The 18,784-nt window shown below is 36.1% G+C and overlaps 2 protein-coding genes across 2 annotated transcripts; both read right to left on the bottom strand.

The window, feature by feature from the left end:
* Positions 1–3,102: 3,102 nt before the first annotated feature.
* On the bottom strand, positions 3,103–4,070 carry LOC136320773 (olfactory receptor 5W2-like). Its single transcript, XM_066253926.1, has one exon. It carries the CDS (start codon positions 4,068–4,070, stop codon positions 3,132–3,134), a length of 939 nt encoding a protein of 312 aa, XP_066110023.1. The 3' UTR covers positions 3,103–3,131.
* A 5,867-nt stretch (positions 4,071–9,937) lies between these two features.
* On the bottom strand, positions 9,938–10,876 carry LOC136320774 (olfactory receptor 5AR1-like). The gene has a single exon (XM_066253927.1). It carries the CDS (start codon positions 10,874–10,876, stop codon positions 9,938–9,940), a length of 939 nt encoding a protein of 312 aa, XP_066110024.1.
* Positions 10,877–18,784: the final 7,908 nt, after the last annotated feature.

An 18,784-nucleotide genomic window follows, 5' to 3' on the forward strand; every position in this document is an offset into this window, starting at 1 on the left:
ATAAAAGAACTCTTGGACTTTATATTTTTTCTTTAATATTTGACTTAATTATTATAACGTATTTCTCAGAAAATTGTATATAGTGTGCCTACAATTATTTGTATTATTTTAAATGTGCCCAACTTCAAAAGTTTGAAAACCACTGGTCTAAGGAATAAATATGTCAAAATGTTTTTGGGAAAGTCACTAGTCAAAAAGGTCTTTTTTTATAATTTTATTAATTTTAATGGAGTGATGTCAATAAATCAGGGTACATATGTTCAAAGAAAACACCTCCAGGTAATCTTGTCATTCAATTATGTTGCATACCCATCACCCAAAGTCAAATTGTCCTCCCTCACCTTCTATCTGGTTTTCTTTGTGCCCCTCCCCTCCCCTCTCTCCCTTCCTCTCCTCCCTCCCCCCCCTCCCTGGTAACCACCACACTCTTGTCCATGTCTCTTAGTCTCGTTTTTATGTCACATCTATGTATGAAATCATGCAGTTCTTAGTTTTTTCTGATTTACTTATTTCACTCTGTATAATGTTGTCAAGATCCAAAATATACAAAGAACTCATAAAACTCAACAACAAACAAACAAACAATCCAATAAAAAAATGGGAAGAGGACATGAACAGACACTTCTCCCAGGAAGAAATACAAATGGCCAACAGATATATGAAAAGATGCTCATCTTCATTAGTTATTAGAGAAATGCAAGTCAAAACTACAATGAGATACCACCTCACACCTGTTGGACTAGCTGTTATCAACAAGACAGGTAATAGCAAGTGTTGGAGAGGCTGTGGAGAAAAAGGAACCCTCATCCACTGTTGGGTGGAATGTAAAGTAATACAACCATTATGAAAGAAAATATGGTTGTTTCTCAAAAACCTAAAAATAGAACTACCATATAACCTAGCAATCCCTCTATTGGGTATATATCCCTAAAACTCAAAAACATTGGTATGTAAAGAAACATGCAGCCCCATATTCATTGCAGCATTGTTCGCAGTGGCCAAGACATGGAAACAACCAAAAAGCCCTTCTATAGATGACTGGATAAAGAAGATGTGGTACATATATACTATGGAATAAAAAGGTCTTTCTTAAGGATGAAATGGGACCTGACCTCTTTTCAGAAATGTCTATTTTTTGATGTTTGGTTCCAACTGTGGAAAAGTCAGTTTAATATGAATTTCCCCAAATCTGTGGGTAATCAAAATAAAGCATGATACCGTGGACAATGCCTTCTTTTCTTTCAGCCCCAGGAGTAGAAGGATTGATAGGGAGTTAATTGGCTAAGGGCACAAAGCTAACAAGTAAATAATATAGAATTATGAAGTCAGGTCAGTTTCACTTCAGTCTAGTTTTTATCTTCAGCACTGTCCCTTTATTATAAGTTTCTTAAGATGAATAATAACAATAACAATAAAAAACCCTGCTATCCTAACCATCTGTAAAGGCTATTAAATTAAAGTAATTAGAAAATATTATGAAATACTTTTTTTATCTTAAATATCTGTTCAAAAAGTAATGCAAGACTAGTAACTTGGTGAAAATTTCATGTTTTAAATGTGTTGTTTTATTGTCATGCTCTTTTGAAGTATAAAATAGCTCATTAATGCAGGAAGATCTCAGAGAAGAGGTTTTAAATTAAAAAACTTGTATAACACATTACTCTGTCCACCTGCAAGCTGAAAAGAGTATTTCCATGTTTGTTTTTTTGACAAAAGTCTAAAATAAAATGATTATTCATGAAAAACTGAATTTGTGTTGTTTTTCATACCTGGATAATGAATTAATTGCAGTGCAAACAACATATGAAATTTATTAGTTTTTGGATAGGTATGGATTGCCTAGTATGCACCTATTAAGCCATGACCACTATTAAAATTCTGTTTAAAATATGGTTCCAGTTTTTTTCCACAGATACACAGAAAGTGAATATAAATATTTAAACAATGGAATGCTGATGTAAATATGTAAGTACCATCTCATTATTTGTTTTTATTCTATTAAAACGTTAAGTTAATAAGGCTACCTTTTAACTTAAACTGTATCTATTGGGAATTTCAGCTCTTTCAATTTGTTTTGACTAGTGTAATGCTATAAACACAGCAAGGGAAGTCCTTCTCTCCTTGGCCGGCCGTGGAAAAGCCCAGGTCCTTGATCCCCAACTCTCATTTATACAGTTTCTCTGCAGGTGTCAATAGCACCATGTCTGTTCTCCAGGGTGAGGGCAGGGAGGGACTCCTCATCTCGTGTGAAGACTGTGATGTGTAACATAAACCTAGAGCTGCTAATCTGGGGACATCTGCTGATATAACTGGGCTGGAATGGTTGAAAATGGAGGAGCCAAGATGATTTTTACATCAAATATGTCTTTTGCATGATTGTTATCACAGCCAATGACAGAAGAAAAGTACAGAACAGATTTTATCTAAGATGAAGATACTAGAGTCTAATTAAACCAGATAATTCCTTTTTACATCATATTTCAACCTACACCCATTGATTGACTCAACAAATATCGGGAATGGCTGAACATCACTTACAGTGAAGGAGAAATGATGGTGAACAACGTAGGCAAGGGCTGTAGCTTTAGGGAACTTGGACTAGAGGGCCGGAGGTCTCTGTTTTATTTTTATTTATTTATTTGTTAATTTAATTTATTTATTTATTAGTTATATCCCTTTAAGTGCAAGGACAGAACACTTATAGGGTGATACAGGTACATAGGAAAGAGACAAACACACCCAATTTAACCCACCGACCTCCCCTCTGAGTGAGGCAGTTTATTAACTCCATATACACGAAGGCATCCTAAGGACGGGGTTGAATCGACATGAAGGTGTGGTTGCTGTTTGCTTGTCTCACTGGAACATACTCCTGAACAGATCAGAATATGTGAAAGGACCCTTTCTGGCAAACAACAAAGTGAACCTTTTACTGTATTACTTTACCTTATTTTGGAGAAAAAACTAAGATCAATAATTAATTCTCCTTACACTCATTTTAGGCACAAAGGGAAGAAATATGAAATATTCAGCAGTCTGTGCTGGTGAGACTATATAGGACCTAAGTCACAGTACGTAAACTTCAGCACTGAGAATCTTTGACAAAATACTTTGGAGTGTAAAACACAGTCTCACTCAGAACATAATTTAGTGCCAACTGCTTTTTTCAGGGCACCTTTCACATCCTTATTCCTTAAGCTGTAGATCAGTGGGTTTAACATGGGGATGACAACGGTGTAGAAAACAGAGGCCATTTTGTCGGTGTCCATGGAGTAACTGGAGCTGGGACGGAAATACATGAACAAGAGTGTCCCAAAGAGTATAGCCACAGCAGTTAAGTGGGAGGCACAGGTAGAGAAGGCTTTGCGTCTCCCCTTGGCTGAGTTCATTCTAAGGATGGTGGTTATGATGAAGCTGTAGGAGAGGAGAATCGTGAGGATGCTGGACCCCACAACACATCCAATGAACGTGAACATCACTATCTCATTGATGGTTGTGTCTGAGGAGGAGAGGGCTAATAAGGGTGGGATATCACAGAAAAAGTGATTGATGATATTGGAATTGCAGAATGACAATCGAAATGTGCAACAGGTGTGGATTGCTGAATCCGCCAAGCCTGTGATGTAGGCAATAGTCACGAGCTGGGCACTGATGCTCCGGGACATGACAGTTGTATAAAGAAGAGGATTACAAATGGCTACGAAACGGTCATAGGCCATGATGGCCAACATGAGACATTCTACATCTGCAAAGGCACCAAAAAGATACATCTGAATGGCACATAAGTGATATGGAATCCTCTTTTGTTCAGATAAGAAATCGACCAGCATCTTGGGAGAGATCGTGGATGAGTAGCAGACATCACAGAAAGACAGACTGCTCAGGAAATAGTACATGGGCATGTGGAGTCTGGGGTCCAGGTTGATGAGCAGGATCATGCCTAGGTTGGCAATCAGAGTGATGCCATAAACCAGCAGGAAGAGCACAAAGAGCCCCTGCTGCACATCCTGTCTGCCAGAAAGTCCTAAGAGTATGAAGTCAGTGAAGACAGTGCAGTTCTCACCAGCCATCACTCAGGTCTGGGGGCCCCTGGTTGTGGAGGAAGGAAATGAAGGTGGGGTTGATTGACATCATATTACTATTTTAATATTTAACTATTGATTCAGTTTTTCAGTAATTAGAAAAAGAGGTAAACAGTAAGTCTGCTTTAGTTAAAATCACTCTTCTGGAAATACATTTAATTTCTATAAATTGATGAGGTGAAAATGCTAATAATATTGCCTATATCTGTATAGCACTGTATAGTTTATAGTGCACTTTCATTCAAAATAAATCATGGCAATTTCACTAAAACCTATGTAGTACTTGTGATAATTTATGCCACTTTTATAGTATATTAAGAAATTGATGCCCTTCCTGGAAATAGTTCTTAGAATTAGTTGGTCCAGATAACCCACATATTCCGACAGGATTGCTTTTGTTTTTAGTGTTATAGAAATGTTATATCCTGTAACAGAGATGTGTAGTGAGTAAGAGATACAGATAATGAATATATTTCTTTGTTATTCCCTCATCAGCCAGAATTGTGAAGCAGGCAGAGCTCTTACAAGTTCCTAGATATAACATTTCTCCGATATCCCATGAACCCCTCAGGTTCTATCTAGTCTCAAACACAAGGGACAGAAATAGTGTGTGATTTAGGACCCACTGAAGCAGTGAGGGTGGTACTTGCTAGGGGAGAAGTTTGAACGGTCTCCATGAGTGATATGTTAGAGTTTACAGGCAAGGATGTCTCAGAGCTAACCATGCCTTTTTGACAGCTGCTGTTCAGGAGAGACTGTGAAAAGCTTTTGGGATGCTACTAGTACAGGTGACTGAGAGGAAAAAAACAGAACTGTATGAGTTCTTCAACACTAATCTACTAGAATTCCCACAGTGTATTCACCAACAGATCAGATCAGTAAGCCACATTTGAAAATGCTCGTTGGTCCAGTGTCTCACTACCCCAGAAATATTCATGTCTAAAGTATAATTTCATCACATGTTTCTAGAAATTGTAATATTATTTTGTTGTTTTCATTGCATCTCATTGAACATCTTCAAATTCTGCCTCCCTTCTGTGGTATTGATGGTTTTTAGGAGATCAATGGAATTCTATGTCTCACAGCTGTATCTTACCCAATCAGTTATGTTGTATATAATATCATACATGACTTCCTTGGTTCTGTGGGAATATAAAAAAAAGGGTAATTAAGGGTAGATGAAAGACAGAAAGAGAATATATTATATAAATAACAATCTGGAGATCAATGTGCAGAATCCCAAATCTTAGCCTAAACTCTTCTTAGATGAATCATCAAAACAGGTTTTTGATGGAAAATGAATATATTTTATAAAATATACAAGCCTATAGGTTAGAATTGTAAAGTAATAAAAAATGTTCTACCATGTCCCCATCCAAGCTTCCATTTTATTATATTTCTTGCTATCTAAGAATATGTAATTAATTAAAATATATCAGTATCTACATGGCTTTCTGGTGTCAATGGTGCCCCTAAGCATAATAATAAGTGAACAACTGTCTGCTTATAAACTCTTTCTTCCAAAAAATGGTTGTCTGATCCTGAGACATGGGCTATTATCATATAAGTAGATGACAATGCTACCAAGGAAAACCAGGTTTAGTCAAGATTCCCTGATGCATGACACAGGAAAAAAAGAGACTGTGTGTTGCTAAAAATACCTCTGTTTTATGTGCAAGGCAGTATTTTAGCAAAATAAAAGATAATTTAATTAAATATTCTATGACTATTGAATGTTTTACTAATTTCACTAGTATATCTTATAGATATATTCTATAAAATAAACTGCTAAATATTAAAATATTTTACTAATTGAATATATTGGGATGATACTGGGTTACAAAACCATACAGATTTTAAGTGCACAAATCAATACAACACCATCTACCCACTGCATTGTGTGTCCTCTGCCCCAAGCAAAGTCTCTTCCTTCCCAATTCCCGCCTCCCCGCCTCCCCGCCTCCCTGCCTCCCTGCCTCCCTGCCTCCCTGCCTCCCTGCCTGTGCCCGCCTCCACATAGCCAACTCTCCCCTTTCTCTCTGGCTATCAACACACTGTTGTCTGTGTCTGTGGAACAGCTGTCAATCTGTTCCATGTGTCCGTGCCTCTGTCTCTATTTTGTCCATCATTTTATTTTGTTCATTGGATTACACAAATAACTGAGATCATATGGTATTTGTCTTTTTCAAACTGGCTTATTTCACTTAGCATAAAAATTAATAATGAATCTACAGTCTGTTAGTAATTCTTATTATAGAACCACTTAAAGTTATATATATATATATAAAGTTATATATATATATATACACACACACCTTTGTATATTTTTAAATCATTTAAAGAAAAGCAAGTGAATTTTCAGAATGTAATGTCCCTGCACCAAACCCTGAACAACAATAAAATAAACATTTCAGAGACAGTCCTTGAGCTTTGACAATAATCAATGTCCAATGTGGAAGGTAGTTTTGAATGTTTTCACCAAAGAAAAAGACTTGATTTTACCACTGCCCACGGCACTGCAGATCAGCGAACAGATGGAAATGTTTGCGAGACTGCTCTGGGGTCTGGCGTCGTAGTGCGTGCTGACACTGAACCACGCTGGACGGAACTGTTCCGCCGCTCACCTTCCCAGGTCGGTGGCAGCATTTACAACCCATTTGTCTGACTGACCTTTGCCAAAGGACAGATAGATCCCTTTTCAAGCCAAAGAGATGTGACACAAAGAAGTGAAACCAAAATATGTGAAAACTTACATGTCTTTTATTTTAAGCTGTCTTTTCTATTGAAATGAACATAAATACAAGAAAAATAAGTGTCCCTGAGATATAGAGGATCCTGCCTTGCATCTGCGCGTGTATATGTTGATGTGTGTCTGTGGATATATGAAAATTTGAATATGGGTAGTGGTCTAATTTTTATTGTTTCTAGACTTAAAAACTATGGTATGAATGAACATATATGGATAGTTCTTAATGTTTTATCTCTATTATTATTTGAAAAAGACAAGAGCAAATCTTAAATCTGCATGTGCAATATCTTTTGCAGAGTAGTAAAGAGTAATGGTTTACTTTTCAACCTTGATTAAAATGTAAATCAGATATTTAATTTTCATATACAACTGACAAATGAAATCAGGCAAATTAACACAGACCTAACAAAGAAACATCATTGTTTAGCTATTAGATTGAAAAGTCTATTTAACTGAGTAAGCAAATGTAAAATGATTCATTAACAAAATTCTTAATTCTTGTTTCTTCATTTTTCTAAGAGTAAGCTTTTTCTCCCCCCTCTGTTCTTTTTAAGCCATTTAGAAACCTACCTGAAATGTGCAAGTCTTTCTATCCTTATCTCTGGTACATGAACAAGAGGCAGGTTGCATTTTATTTCTACCCAGTGACCTTTGGGATTTAAATCTCTAAAACCTCTGCTTGCATTCTTCTGTTTTGAGAACATCATTAATTAGATTCTGGTTCTGTTTCCCCCTGTGAGTGCTGCAACAACTTGAGCAAAGGCTGAACGTTATTTCTTCACTCTTATTACTAAATTGATCAATGTCAGAAATTTACCAGAATTTATTTCAATGCTATGCTTCATGGTTACCACAGTCTCTACCCTCCTCCATGAAACCAGGTGTCTAATGAAACTGAAGTAGATCCTTTACTTAATGTTTTTCCCCTTTGCATTATTCATCCCCTCTTCTCCATTTCTGAAACAGCTTCTTTACTTCTTATTTATTTTCATTTTTTACTTACACAGCATGCTTATTACCATAGTATCTGTTAATAAAAATAGCATAAAAATTAAAACCTAAAGTCTAATAAAAATATATATAAAAATTAAGGTGGATTGCCTATAATATGTATGTAATGTACTTCTCCTTGTTACTGAATTTATTGCGGTGACACTGGTTAACCAAATTATTCAGGTTTTGGGTGCACAATTCTACAATACATCATCTGTATACTTTGTGGGTTCAACACCCCAAGTCAAGTCTTTGTCCATCGCCATTTATTTTCCCCTCCCATTCCTCTCCCCACTGGCAATCACCACACTGTTGCTAGTGTCCATGTCTTTTTCTTTTTTTGCCTTTATTGACCTATCCCCCCACTCCCCTCACCTAGTCCCCTAATCCCCCGCCCACCGCACTCCCTCACAGCTATGAATCTGTCTCAATTTATGGTAATCCTTTTATTCGTCACTGTCTGATTCCTTTCCTGGAAGTAGATATCAACCACTCTCATTGCAATGATTTTTTTTTAAATGTTGAAGTTGTGGGAAGCATTTCTCTCCTGCTTTCTTTGACTGGCCTAATAATTAAATTGACATAAAACAAATTAACAGGAGAAAAACATTTAATTTAAATTTTTTAATATTTAATTTTGCATGTGTGGGAGCCCCACACCAAATGTGAGAGTCAAAAAGTGACCAAAGGAGGCAGCTTATATACATTTTGACAAGAAAACAATAAATGTGTGAAGGATGGAAGACTTAAGAGGACAGAGGGGCTTGAGTTTGGGTCAGTGAAGAAGTGACAAGTCTTGTTTGTAGGCGCTAAATTCCCTGTCTCTGGTGATAAGAGAGCAAATGTAAATCATGGCCAATTGATACTAATGTGAATACTGTTTTGTTCTTTTTTTTCTATTAAATACTGTTCTTAATAATTGTTCCTTTACAATTTAAACTTTATAAATTGGGCATCTCGGCTTTTTTAAAAATAATAATTTTATCTACTATAATGCTATAAGCACCTCAAAGGAGATGGAGTCCTTTTTTTGCAATAACATAGAGAATGTCCCTCTGTTTACCCCCAACCTCCATTTATGCTGCTTCTGTACACTTGTCAATAGGACCTTATCTGTTCTTCAGTATGATGGAAGGAAGGGAACTCCACAGGTTGATGTGAAGACTATGGGGTGCAATACAAAGCTAGAGCTGCTGATCCCAGGGCTGTCTGCTTCTGCAACTGGTGCAGAGGAAGAAGGAATAGAGAATCTGACAAGTTCTCTACATCCAGTGATCCCTGTCCCTGGTACCTATTCCGCATAGGCCAAAAGAAGAAGTTCAGATAGCTTTTGTGTAAGATGACATTCTGAAATAAAATATAACACAATCATTATTTTTTAAATTTACATAGGCTCTAAAGTAAAATAAAATAAAAAGAGATTTTTTTTTGAAAAGTATACCAAGCCTCAAATGCATTAATTTTGTAGGGGACAGTTATTCATTTATTCAATAAATGTTTTTAAATATTATACAGAAGCTGAACAGTGTTAACAAATAGCAAAGTAGAAATATTGTGAACAAGACAGAAATGAGACCCGCATTTATAGACTATGAGTTAGAGCAGCAGCTTTTTGATTAATTTATTCATTCATTTACTACTTCCATATTTCTGTGATGTTGGATTATTTATAGGCTAATACTGGTACATGGGAAGAATACAAACAAACCTGATATAATTCACTAACAATACATTCTGTCTGAACAAATTTATTAAACTCATTTAAAAAATAAAATCATAGAAGAATAAGTTAACTAGACAGGGGTGCAGGGGTCGCATTGCCCCAGGTATCTTTCTGGGGCACACCCATGAAGAGAGAAGAGCTGTATAAAATGACTCGAACTTTTTTTTTTTTTTTTTGCAAGTGAATTTATTAATACTCTTTCTGGTTTAGAAAGAAGATTCATGTCAGTTAATGACCGCTCTCTACATCCCACTTAGGTTCAATGAGAAACAATGAAAACCATCTAGGGGCTGTACTGGTGAGATTATAGGAAACTATGTCTAAGTATCTGAACATTAGCTCTCTGAACCTTTCAGTAAATAAAGGTACTTTGGGGTAAAAAGCACAGTTTCAGTCAGAACGTAATTTAGTCCCAATTGTTTTTTTCAGGGCGCCTTTCACATCCTTATTCCTTAAGCTGTAGATCAGTGGGTTCAGCATAGGGATGAAAACTGTGTAAAACACAGAGGCCATTTTGTCCATGTCCATAGAGTAAGTTGAACTGGACCGAATATACATGAAAATTAATGTCCCGTGAAATATAGCCACAGCAGTTAAGTGAGAGGCACAGGTAGAGAAGGCTTTGCGTCTCCCCTCGGCCGAGTTCATTCTAAGGACGGTGGTTATGATGTAGCTGTAGGAAAGGAGGACAGTGACAATACTGCATCCTATTACACAGTTACTGGAAATGAGCAGCGTTAACTCACTGATGCTTGTATCCGAGGAGGAGAGGGCTAGTAAGGGTGGGATGTCACAGAAAAAGTGATTGATGATATTGGAATTGCAGAATGACAGTGTAACTGTGCAAGAGATGAAGATTGTCATATCCACCAAACTTTCAATGTACACAATAGCCACAAGCTGGAGACACTTCCTATTGGACATGGCAGTTGGGTAAAGAAGTGGATTGCAAATGGCTACATAGCGGTCATAGGCCATGGCAGCCAACATGATGCATTCCACATCTGCAAAGATCCCAAAAAAGAACATCTGAACGAAGCATAAATGATATGGAATCCTCTTCTGTTCAGATAAGAAGTCGGCCAGCATCCTGGGAGAGACCGTGGAGGAGTAGCAGACATCACAGAAAGACAGACTGCTCAGGAAATAGTACATGGGCGTGTGGAGTCTGGGGTCCAGGTTGATGAGCAGGATCATGCCTAGGTTGGCGATCACAGTGACGCCATAAACCAGCAGGAAGAGCACAAAGAGCCCCTGCTGCACATCCTGTCTGCCAGAAAGTCCTAAGAGTATGAAGTCAGTGAAGACAGTGCAGTTCTCACCAGCCATCACTCAGGTCTGGGGGCTCCTGGGTGTGGAGGAAGGAAATGACAATGGAGTATTAATATCATCTTACTATCTTAAGTCTGGTCTTGTATACTTTTCAGTAACTTGTAAAAGAGAGAAACAGTGGTAAATCTTGTGTTTAGGTAAAATGAGTCTTCTGGAAATATATGTAAGTTAACAGAAATAAAGTGATAATGATAACAGTATAGCTTACATATGTGTGACATACTCTCACCTAAGGCAAATGGTGTGATTTCCATATCATCCAATGTAGGGTTATGGGTATTTTTTAATTTCTATTTTATAGATTAAAAAATTGATATCTTCAGAATTGAAGAAGTTGTTCTTATATTTAGTTGGTTCAGATAACAATGCCTTCTGATAGATCGTTGTTGTTTTAAAAACTTGGTAGAAATATTGTTTTCTCCTGTAACAGAGAAGAAATATTAAGTGGGAGGTGCAGGTATTAAGTATATTCTTTTTTTTTTACAGTATCTAAAATTGTAGAGTAGGTAGAGCTATGGGAGTTTCCAGGATATAACATTCCCTTCTTTCCCATTATCTCCTCATCCTATTCCACCTCAATAAACAAGGAGTAATGAGAGTCTGAGATTTAGGACCCAGCGGATCACGGAGGGTAATGGTAGATGGAGTTGGGGGGTGTAACGGTCTCCATGAACAATATATTCCAGTCGACACACAGAAATATGCCAGGGTGAACCATGCTTCCTCTGACTGATGCTTAATTACTCAGGGGAGATCATGAGGCATTTTGGTACCTAATGGTAGGGATACTAGTAGCACAGATGACAGAGGCAAGAAAGAGAGTATAGTTTAGTGTGCGAGTCCCTCTGCTCGAATTTACCAGAATCCACATAATCTATTCACCAACAAATCGGATGTGTAATATGCATGATAAAAATACCCATGTCTGAACCCCATAAACTCAGAGCCATTCATGTCTGAACTGTGTGTGTTCCATCTCAATTCTCTAGGTTTACTGTTTTATTTATTTATTACTTTTTAAATCCAGGTCTTCTTGTCTATCTCTGAAATCTCTAACCTTTGCTTTAAAAAAGTTGGCCCAATTAAATTTTATATCCCATTGTTTTACTTTACCTGAACTTATTATGTTTTATATAATCCCAGACATGTCCCCTCTTCTGTGAGTATATCAGGGAAGTGGAGTTGACAGTAGATGAAGAATAGCTAAAGAAAATCTGAATCACGGTCCAGTGATCAGTGTGCTGATTTCCAAACCCTTGGTGTAACCAACCTCATATAAATATTCATCCTAGAAGCCCATCTTTAAAAAAATAGTGCTTTCCTTAAAAATGAAGATTTTAAAGAATATATACAAATATAGGTAAGAGCTTAAAATCAAACAAAAATATTTGAGCACTTCCACAATTCATGCTTACTGTCTCCTGTATTCACCATTATGTGTATTTTAAATAGGTAGATAAAAGTACTGTAATGAAAAGTTTGTATAATATTTCAAACATGTCTTGTTTTATAACATTCTTTCAGTAGAAAAAGGATAAAAGATCTAAACATATCTAAATGACATTATAAAAACAGCAAAAAGCCTTAGTCTCTGCCCCAGGACTACTGACGTTGCATTCAGCTCTATCTGCAGGAGGGTCCAACACTGTCCCCGGATGGACCGAGGACACAGCCCCTCCTCTGAGTTTGCTCCCTGGGTGTTGAAACACTTGGACTTTCGGAAATAAGTGACAGATATAATATTTCATCATTTGATATTTCATATAGGGAAGATGACTGAAAAAGAAATACTGACCTTTTAAAAATTGTTCTTATGTGTCTGTCTACTGTCCAATATTATACTTATTGAATGTCGTAAAATGATGCCGATCAATAAGTATTCTTAATTCTCAGTTCACCAATGCCGATACCAGCATATTGTGTTAATTCCATATGTTATAAAGCCAATACACACCTACTGAAACTCACACTTGCACACACATACACAAACACGGTTCCATTATAAACATTCACAAAGTAAATATTTTTTAAAAGAAAAGCAAAAAAACCCTCAAAACAAAACAAAACAAAAAACCCCAAAGCTGACCAGAATCATACTACCTATGGATAACTATATTTTGTTGTTCATATTATTGGATTTTTAATTTTTAAGCACAATGATGTGTAAAGAAATATACTTTATGTCTATATGCAAGTATTATGAATACAGGTCATGCATTCCTTTGTGCTCATATGAATTAATTTCTTCAATCTACTTTCTGCTAATAGGCACTTAGTTTATAAAAACTCTAATATGAGTAAAATTATACATACTTTTATCATATCAATTAAAAAATGAATTATAAAATAGTGTTTGTTTATGTATTTATTGTGATTTGTAGAAGACATTTATTCAAGCTGGGGACGGTGAAACAAGGAAGGGTCCAGGAGAGAGGAGGCTACAGAGAGCCCAGGCGGGGCTGCTCCAGCTCACTGAGCAGTCAGAGAAAAGGGGCCTCGGGGACAGGGTCGGGGGTGAGCCCGGGACGAGCTGCCGCTGCCCACCGCTCCCCTGGCTGCACGAGCTGCCGCTGCCCACCGCTCCCCTGGCTGCACGTCTCATGGGTCCCTTAGAGCTTAGCAGAAAGAGAGGGGCAAGGAAAATGTGCCTGGGGGAAGAGATGGCGAGTGAGGATGGGGGAAGGCGCAGGCACGTTCCTGGGAGGGAGAGCGCTAAGAAGGGTGTTTGAAAGCAAAGAAATTGACCTTCAATAAAGGACATTTTGGCCTTTTTGCCACAGATATTCAAATTATCTAATTGTTAACACATACTGTAATATCTTTCATATATTTCCTGTTGGACTTGTCTCTAACAACCTCATAGTATGAAACAGAATTTGAAAACCAGACGGACAGGTTTCCATCTGAGTCTCTTTGACATTGTTTCATTGAAGTCATAGAAATTGTTCCATAGATCACTGAATACAGTGCAATGAAGTAAATCTGTCTTAAAATATAGCTCTCTTAAATACTCTTTAGAATATTATTGTGTGCTAAAGTGACATTTAAAATTTCACAGAGTTAATGGCCCCTAGACTCCTAGATTCTGAGAGAACTGAGAGACCACTCGAGTCCGACGTCTAAACCAAGGTGGCACTGGTCAAGGGCCCTTGAAGCAAATGGGACTGGCTGCAACATTGGGAGGTGACCTGTTTTATTGACATCAGCTGATTGATCAACTATGACCACTGATGATGTGCAGAGAGTGATGTAGAGGGCAGCTGCATGGCATGCTTCCAGGAAACAGTGCCAAATAAAGAAACTGGTGTCCTTTAATGCTGTACAACCTGGAAGCTTTAGGGGATAATCTATACATTGTCCATTTATTGAGTAATAGTTTATGTTGAGTTTGAATTATTTCTGTATACTTACAAATATAGATTGGTTGTGTTCCTTAAACATGAGGTGTTGATCAAAATTCCAAAAAATGTATAATAATCATGGGCATTAGCTGCACATCTTGAGCATTATTAAAATTAATTTAATTGCCTGAGATCTGTAAAGGCAGAATTTGTTTAAACAACAAGAAAGATCAGATGTGTAAGGCAGGTAGAGTTTGTGCATTCCAAAAGTTCAGGAAGTTTCATGTTTCTTCTGAAACCTCACCTGGAGTAAACAGAAACAGATTTGCTGTTATTTTTGCTCACTTGTTTTTTTTTGTTTGTTTGTTTGTTTTTGTTAGGGAGTCTCCCCTAGCTTCTAAAGGTAGCATAATCTTAGGCAAAATTCAATGAAATTAATATATTTTTAATTTTTGAAAAATTGGTTTTAGTGACCACTTTTAATGTCTTTTCATAACAGATTGCTGTTTGTATGATAATGCCAATACCAAAACACTAAACGGACTCCTGTGGTGGGATATATTGTTAAGGCAAATCTCAAACCACCTAAGTAGTTTTCCACCAGGTAGATTGCAAGCAGTGCTGTGTCGGTGGGACCCGGGGGCTTTGCTACCATTCTCGGCTTCTCTGGTGTATATTGGAGGAGGAGACATTTTCTTGGTTGCCTTCTGTTTCCTTCCATACTCATTTTTCCCTCAGGGGCTCTGTCTACAGGGATGCCAATTTCTTCAGGCTACATTCCCTTTAGGCAGGATCCAAACTTTAACTTGGTAAACATGGAAGCCCCTCCGGACATGTAGTCTAACTCTGATTCCCCATTAAATTTGGAGCATGGGTAGCAATATATTGCTGGAAATTGGTTAATATAAATAAATTCTTTCCCAAAGGATTTCTTTTCTAATAGAACAGCTTTCTTTACAATAGAATTTAAGACATTAGAGACCAACAAGTGAGAAAAAATTCTATATCTGGATGGCCTTCCTGATATCACTGATACCCCTAAGCATAAAACTGCATAGACAACTATTTACTTTTAGTCTCCTTCTTTCAAGTAATGGTTGCCTTTCCCTGAGATGTGGACCACTATCACATAATTACAAAGCGTGATAATGCTACTAAGGAAAACCAGGTTTAGTAAGGCTTCCTGTTGCAAGAAACAAGGAAAGTAAGAACTATGGGTTGCTAAAAATATTTCTGTTCTATAAGTAAGGTAGTATTTTGATAAATATAAGCTAATCATTTATTAAAATATTCTATAAAAATTGTACGCTATGTTAATTAAAAAAGTATCTGTTCAAATTGTATTATGTACAAGAAACTTGTAGAGATTTAAAAATTAATAATAAAATCCTGCAGTTGTCTATAATATGATGGTAAATAGTCTTTGTTATTCTAAAACCTTATTTTAGTTGTATATGTAATATATATAATCAACATATATATTAGAAAAACTTCTGCTATCTTATACATAGATTTATCTATTAAAAAAGCAAGTGAAAACAGAAATAAAAGCATTCCTGCCACAAAACCTTAAAAAATATTATAACAAGCATATCAGACAAAGCTTGTGAGTTTTTAACATAAATAGATGTCCAATAAGATAGTTTTGCATGTTTTTCCAAAGGAAAAGAACTGACAATGATTTTGCATAAAAGTTAATAAATGGAAATTATAATTTTGCTGTTGGGATATATGGTTTAGTGTTGACTGACACCTGACTCACCTTTATAGAACTATTCTATCACTCTTTATTACTGGCTTGCTACATCATTTATTACCTATTTGTGTGACTGACCTTTGCATAGAACACATTTCTTGAAAACAAATGAGACAATTAAAAATTAAAAACAATAGACATTAATGCATATATTTGCACATCTTTGTATTTTAAGTTGTTTTCCATTAAAATAAAAATGAGAGATAAAATAGATGTTCCTGAGACATATAGAATTTTGTCTTTTCTATGTACACATTGTGTATGTGTTTGCTGATACAGGAAAACTTAAATGTAGATGGTGTCTACATTTTTTTCTAGGTGTATGTTATGGTAGGTGGTCCATATAAACTTGGATTTACACATATCAGTATTTATAATGTGTTATCTCTATTATTTGATAAAAAGCAAATATTAAATTAGCATGTACAATGATATCTGTGCACAGTGATAAAAATGTTTTACTTATCAACTTTGATTACAATATAAATAAGAGAAATATTCAATTTCTTGATACTAATGACAAATGAGGTCAGACAAATTCACACAGATCTAACAGAGAAATACCCTTGGTTATTAGATTGAAGAGTTTCTCTGAGTAAGCAGTTATCAGATGATACATTTAAAATTTACTCAATACTTGTTTCCTTATTTTTGTGAAAAAAATTTCATCTAGCCCCATATTTAATTGAGCCATTCAGAAACTTACCTGAAACGAGCAAGTCTTTCTATCCTTATCTCTGGTATATGAACAATAGGCAGATTGCATTTTATTTCTACCCAGTGACTGTTGAGACTTAACTTTCTAAAGCCTCTGCCTTCATTCTTCTGTTATGAGAGCATAATTAATTACATTCTGGTTCTGAATTTTCCCCTGTGAATACTGCAATGACTCTAGCAATGGTTGAAATTTTAATTCTTCACTCTTCTCACCAAGTTGATCAATGTTGGAAATTTACCAGAATTTATTTTAATGTTATGCTTCATGGCTCCCACGGATCTATATTCTCCTCCAGTGAAACCAGATGTCTGATGAGATTTAAATAAATACTCAATGATTTTTATCTTCTTTTAGCTTTGCTAGCAATCTTTTAAAAATTTTCTATTTTTCAATTACAGTTTACATTCAGTATTATTCTGCATCAATTTCAGAGGCATAGCATAGTGGTTTATCTCTTTTGTATTCATCCTGTTATTTCTATTTCTAAAACATCCCTTCACCTTTCATTTAGAAATGTGGTAATCTCACGTATTGCTACTTTTTTATTTACTTATTTATTTATTTATTTATTTAATTTATTGGAAGGTGACTTTAGTTCATATAAACTATACAGATTTCAGTGTACAACTCAATAAAACATCCTCTGCATACTACATTGTGTGTTCAGTGCCCACAATAAAGTCTCCACCCCCATTTACCCCTTTGCCCCTCCCACAGCCCCGCCCCCTCCTTTCCTTCTAGCTACCCTTATGTTGTTGTCTGTGTCCCTGTGTTTTATATGTATGTGTTTTTGTGCTTAATCCCTTCACCTTTTCTCTATCCAGCCCCACAACCTGCTTCCCCTCTGACAGCTGTCAGTCTGTTCTAAGTATCTAGGTTTCCATTTCTATTTTGTTTGTTAAATTATTTTGTTCATTAGATTCTACAAATAAGTGAGATCATATGGTATTTGTCTTTCTCTCATTGATTTATTTCACTTAGCATAATAATCTCCTGGTCCAACCAGGCTGTCTCAAAGGGTAAGATTCCCCCCCACACCCCAGTATTATTACAGTGTGTAAATGAACTGCAGTTTTCTTTATCCACCTATCTAGTGATGGGCCCTGGGGCAGTTTCCAAATCTTGGCTATTGCAAAAAATGCTGCAATGAACATAAGTGTGCACAAATTCTTACAGATTAGTGTTCTGATATTCTTCAAATATATTTCCAGAAGTGGAATCATTGGGTCAAAAAGGCAGTTCCTGTTTAATTTTTTGAGGAAACTCTATACTCTTTTCCATAATGGCTGCACCAGTTTGCATTCTCACCAACAGTGCAGGAGGCTTCTTTTTTGTCCACACTGTTGCCAACCATTGTTGTTTGTTAATTTATTGATGAGCGCCATTCTGACAGGCATGAAGTGATATCTCATTGTGGTTTTAATTTGTATCTCTGATCAATGACGTTGAGCATTTTTTCATATGTCTATTGGTCATCTGCCTGTCTTCTTTGAAGATGTGTGTATTCAGATCCTTTGCCCATATTTTAATTGAGTTATCTTCTTAGTGATGAGTTGTATGATTTTTTTACATGTTTTAATGAAATTAATCCCTTATCAGATGTATCATTGGTGAATATATTCTCCCATTTAGTGGGTTGCCTTTTTGCTTTGTTGATAGTTTCTTCTGTTGTGCAAAAGTTTTTTAGTTTGATGTAGTCCCATTTGTTTATTTTTTCTTTTGTTTCTCTTGCCTGAGGAAATATATTAGCAAAAATATTGCCACTGAAATTTTACAGCCTATGTTTTTCTGTGATATGGTTTCATGACTTACATTTAAGTCTTTAATTCATTTTGAGTTTATTCTTATATAAGTTGGTGGGCTAGTTTTATTTTTTCATGTATCTGTTTAATTTTCCCAACACCATTTATTGAAGAGATTGTCTTTACTCCTATTGTATGTTCTTGCCTCCTTTGTCAAATATTAATGGAACATAAAGGCATGGGTTTATTTCTGTGCTCTCTACTCTGTTCCATTGATTTATATGCCTATTCTTCTGCCAATGCCATGCTGTTTTGATTGCTATGGCCTTGTAGTATAGTTTGATATCA

This window comes from Saccopteryx bilineata, chromosome 1 (genome assembly GCF_036850765.1).
Source record: "Saccopteryx bilineata isolate mSacBil1 chromosome 1, mSacBil1_pri_phased_curated, whole genome shotgun sequence".
Classification (NCBI taxonomy): domain Eukaryota; kingdom Metazoa; phylum Chordata; class Mammalia; order Chiroptera; family Emballonuridae; genus Saccopteryx; species Saccopteryx bilineata.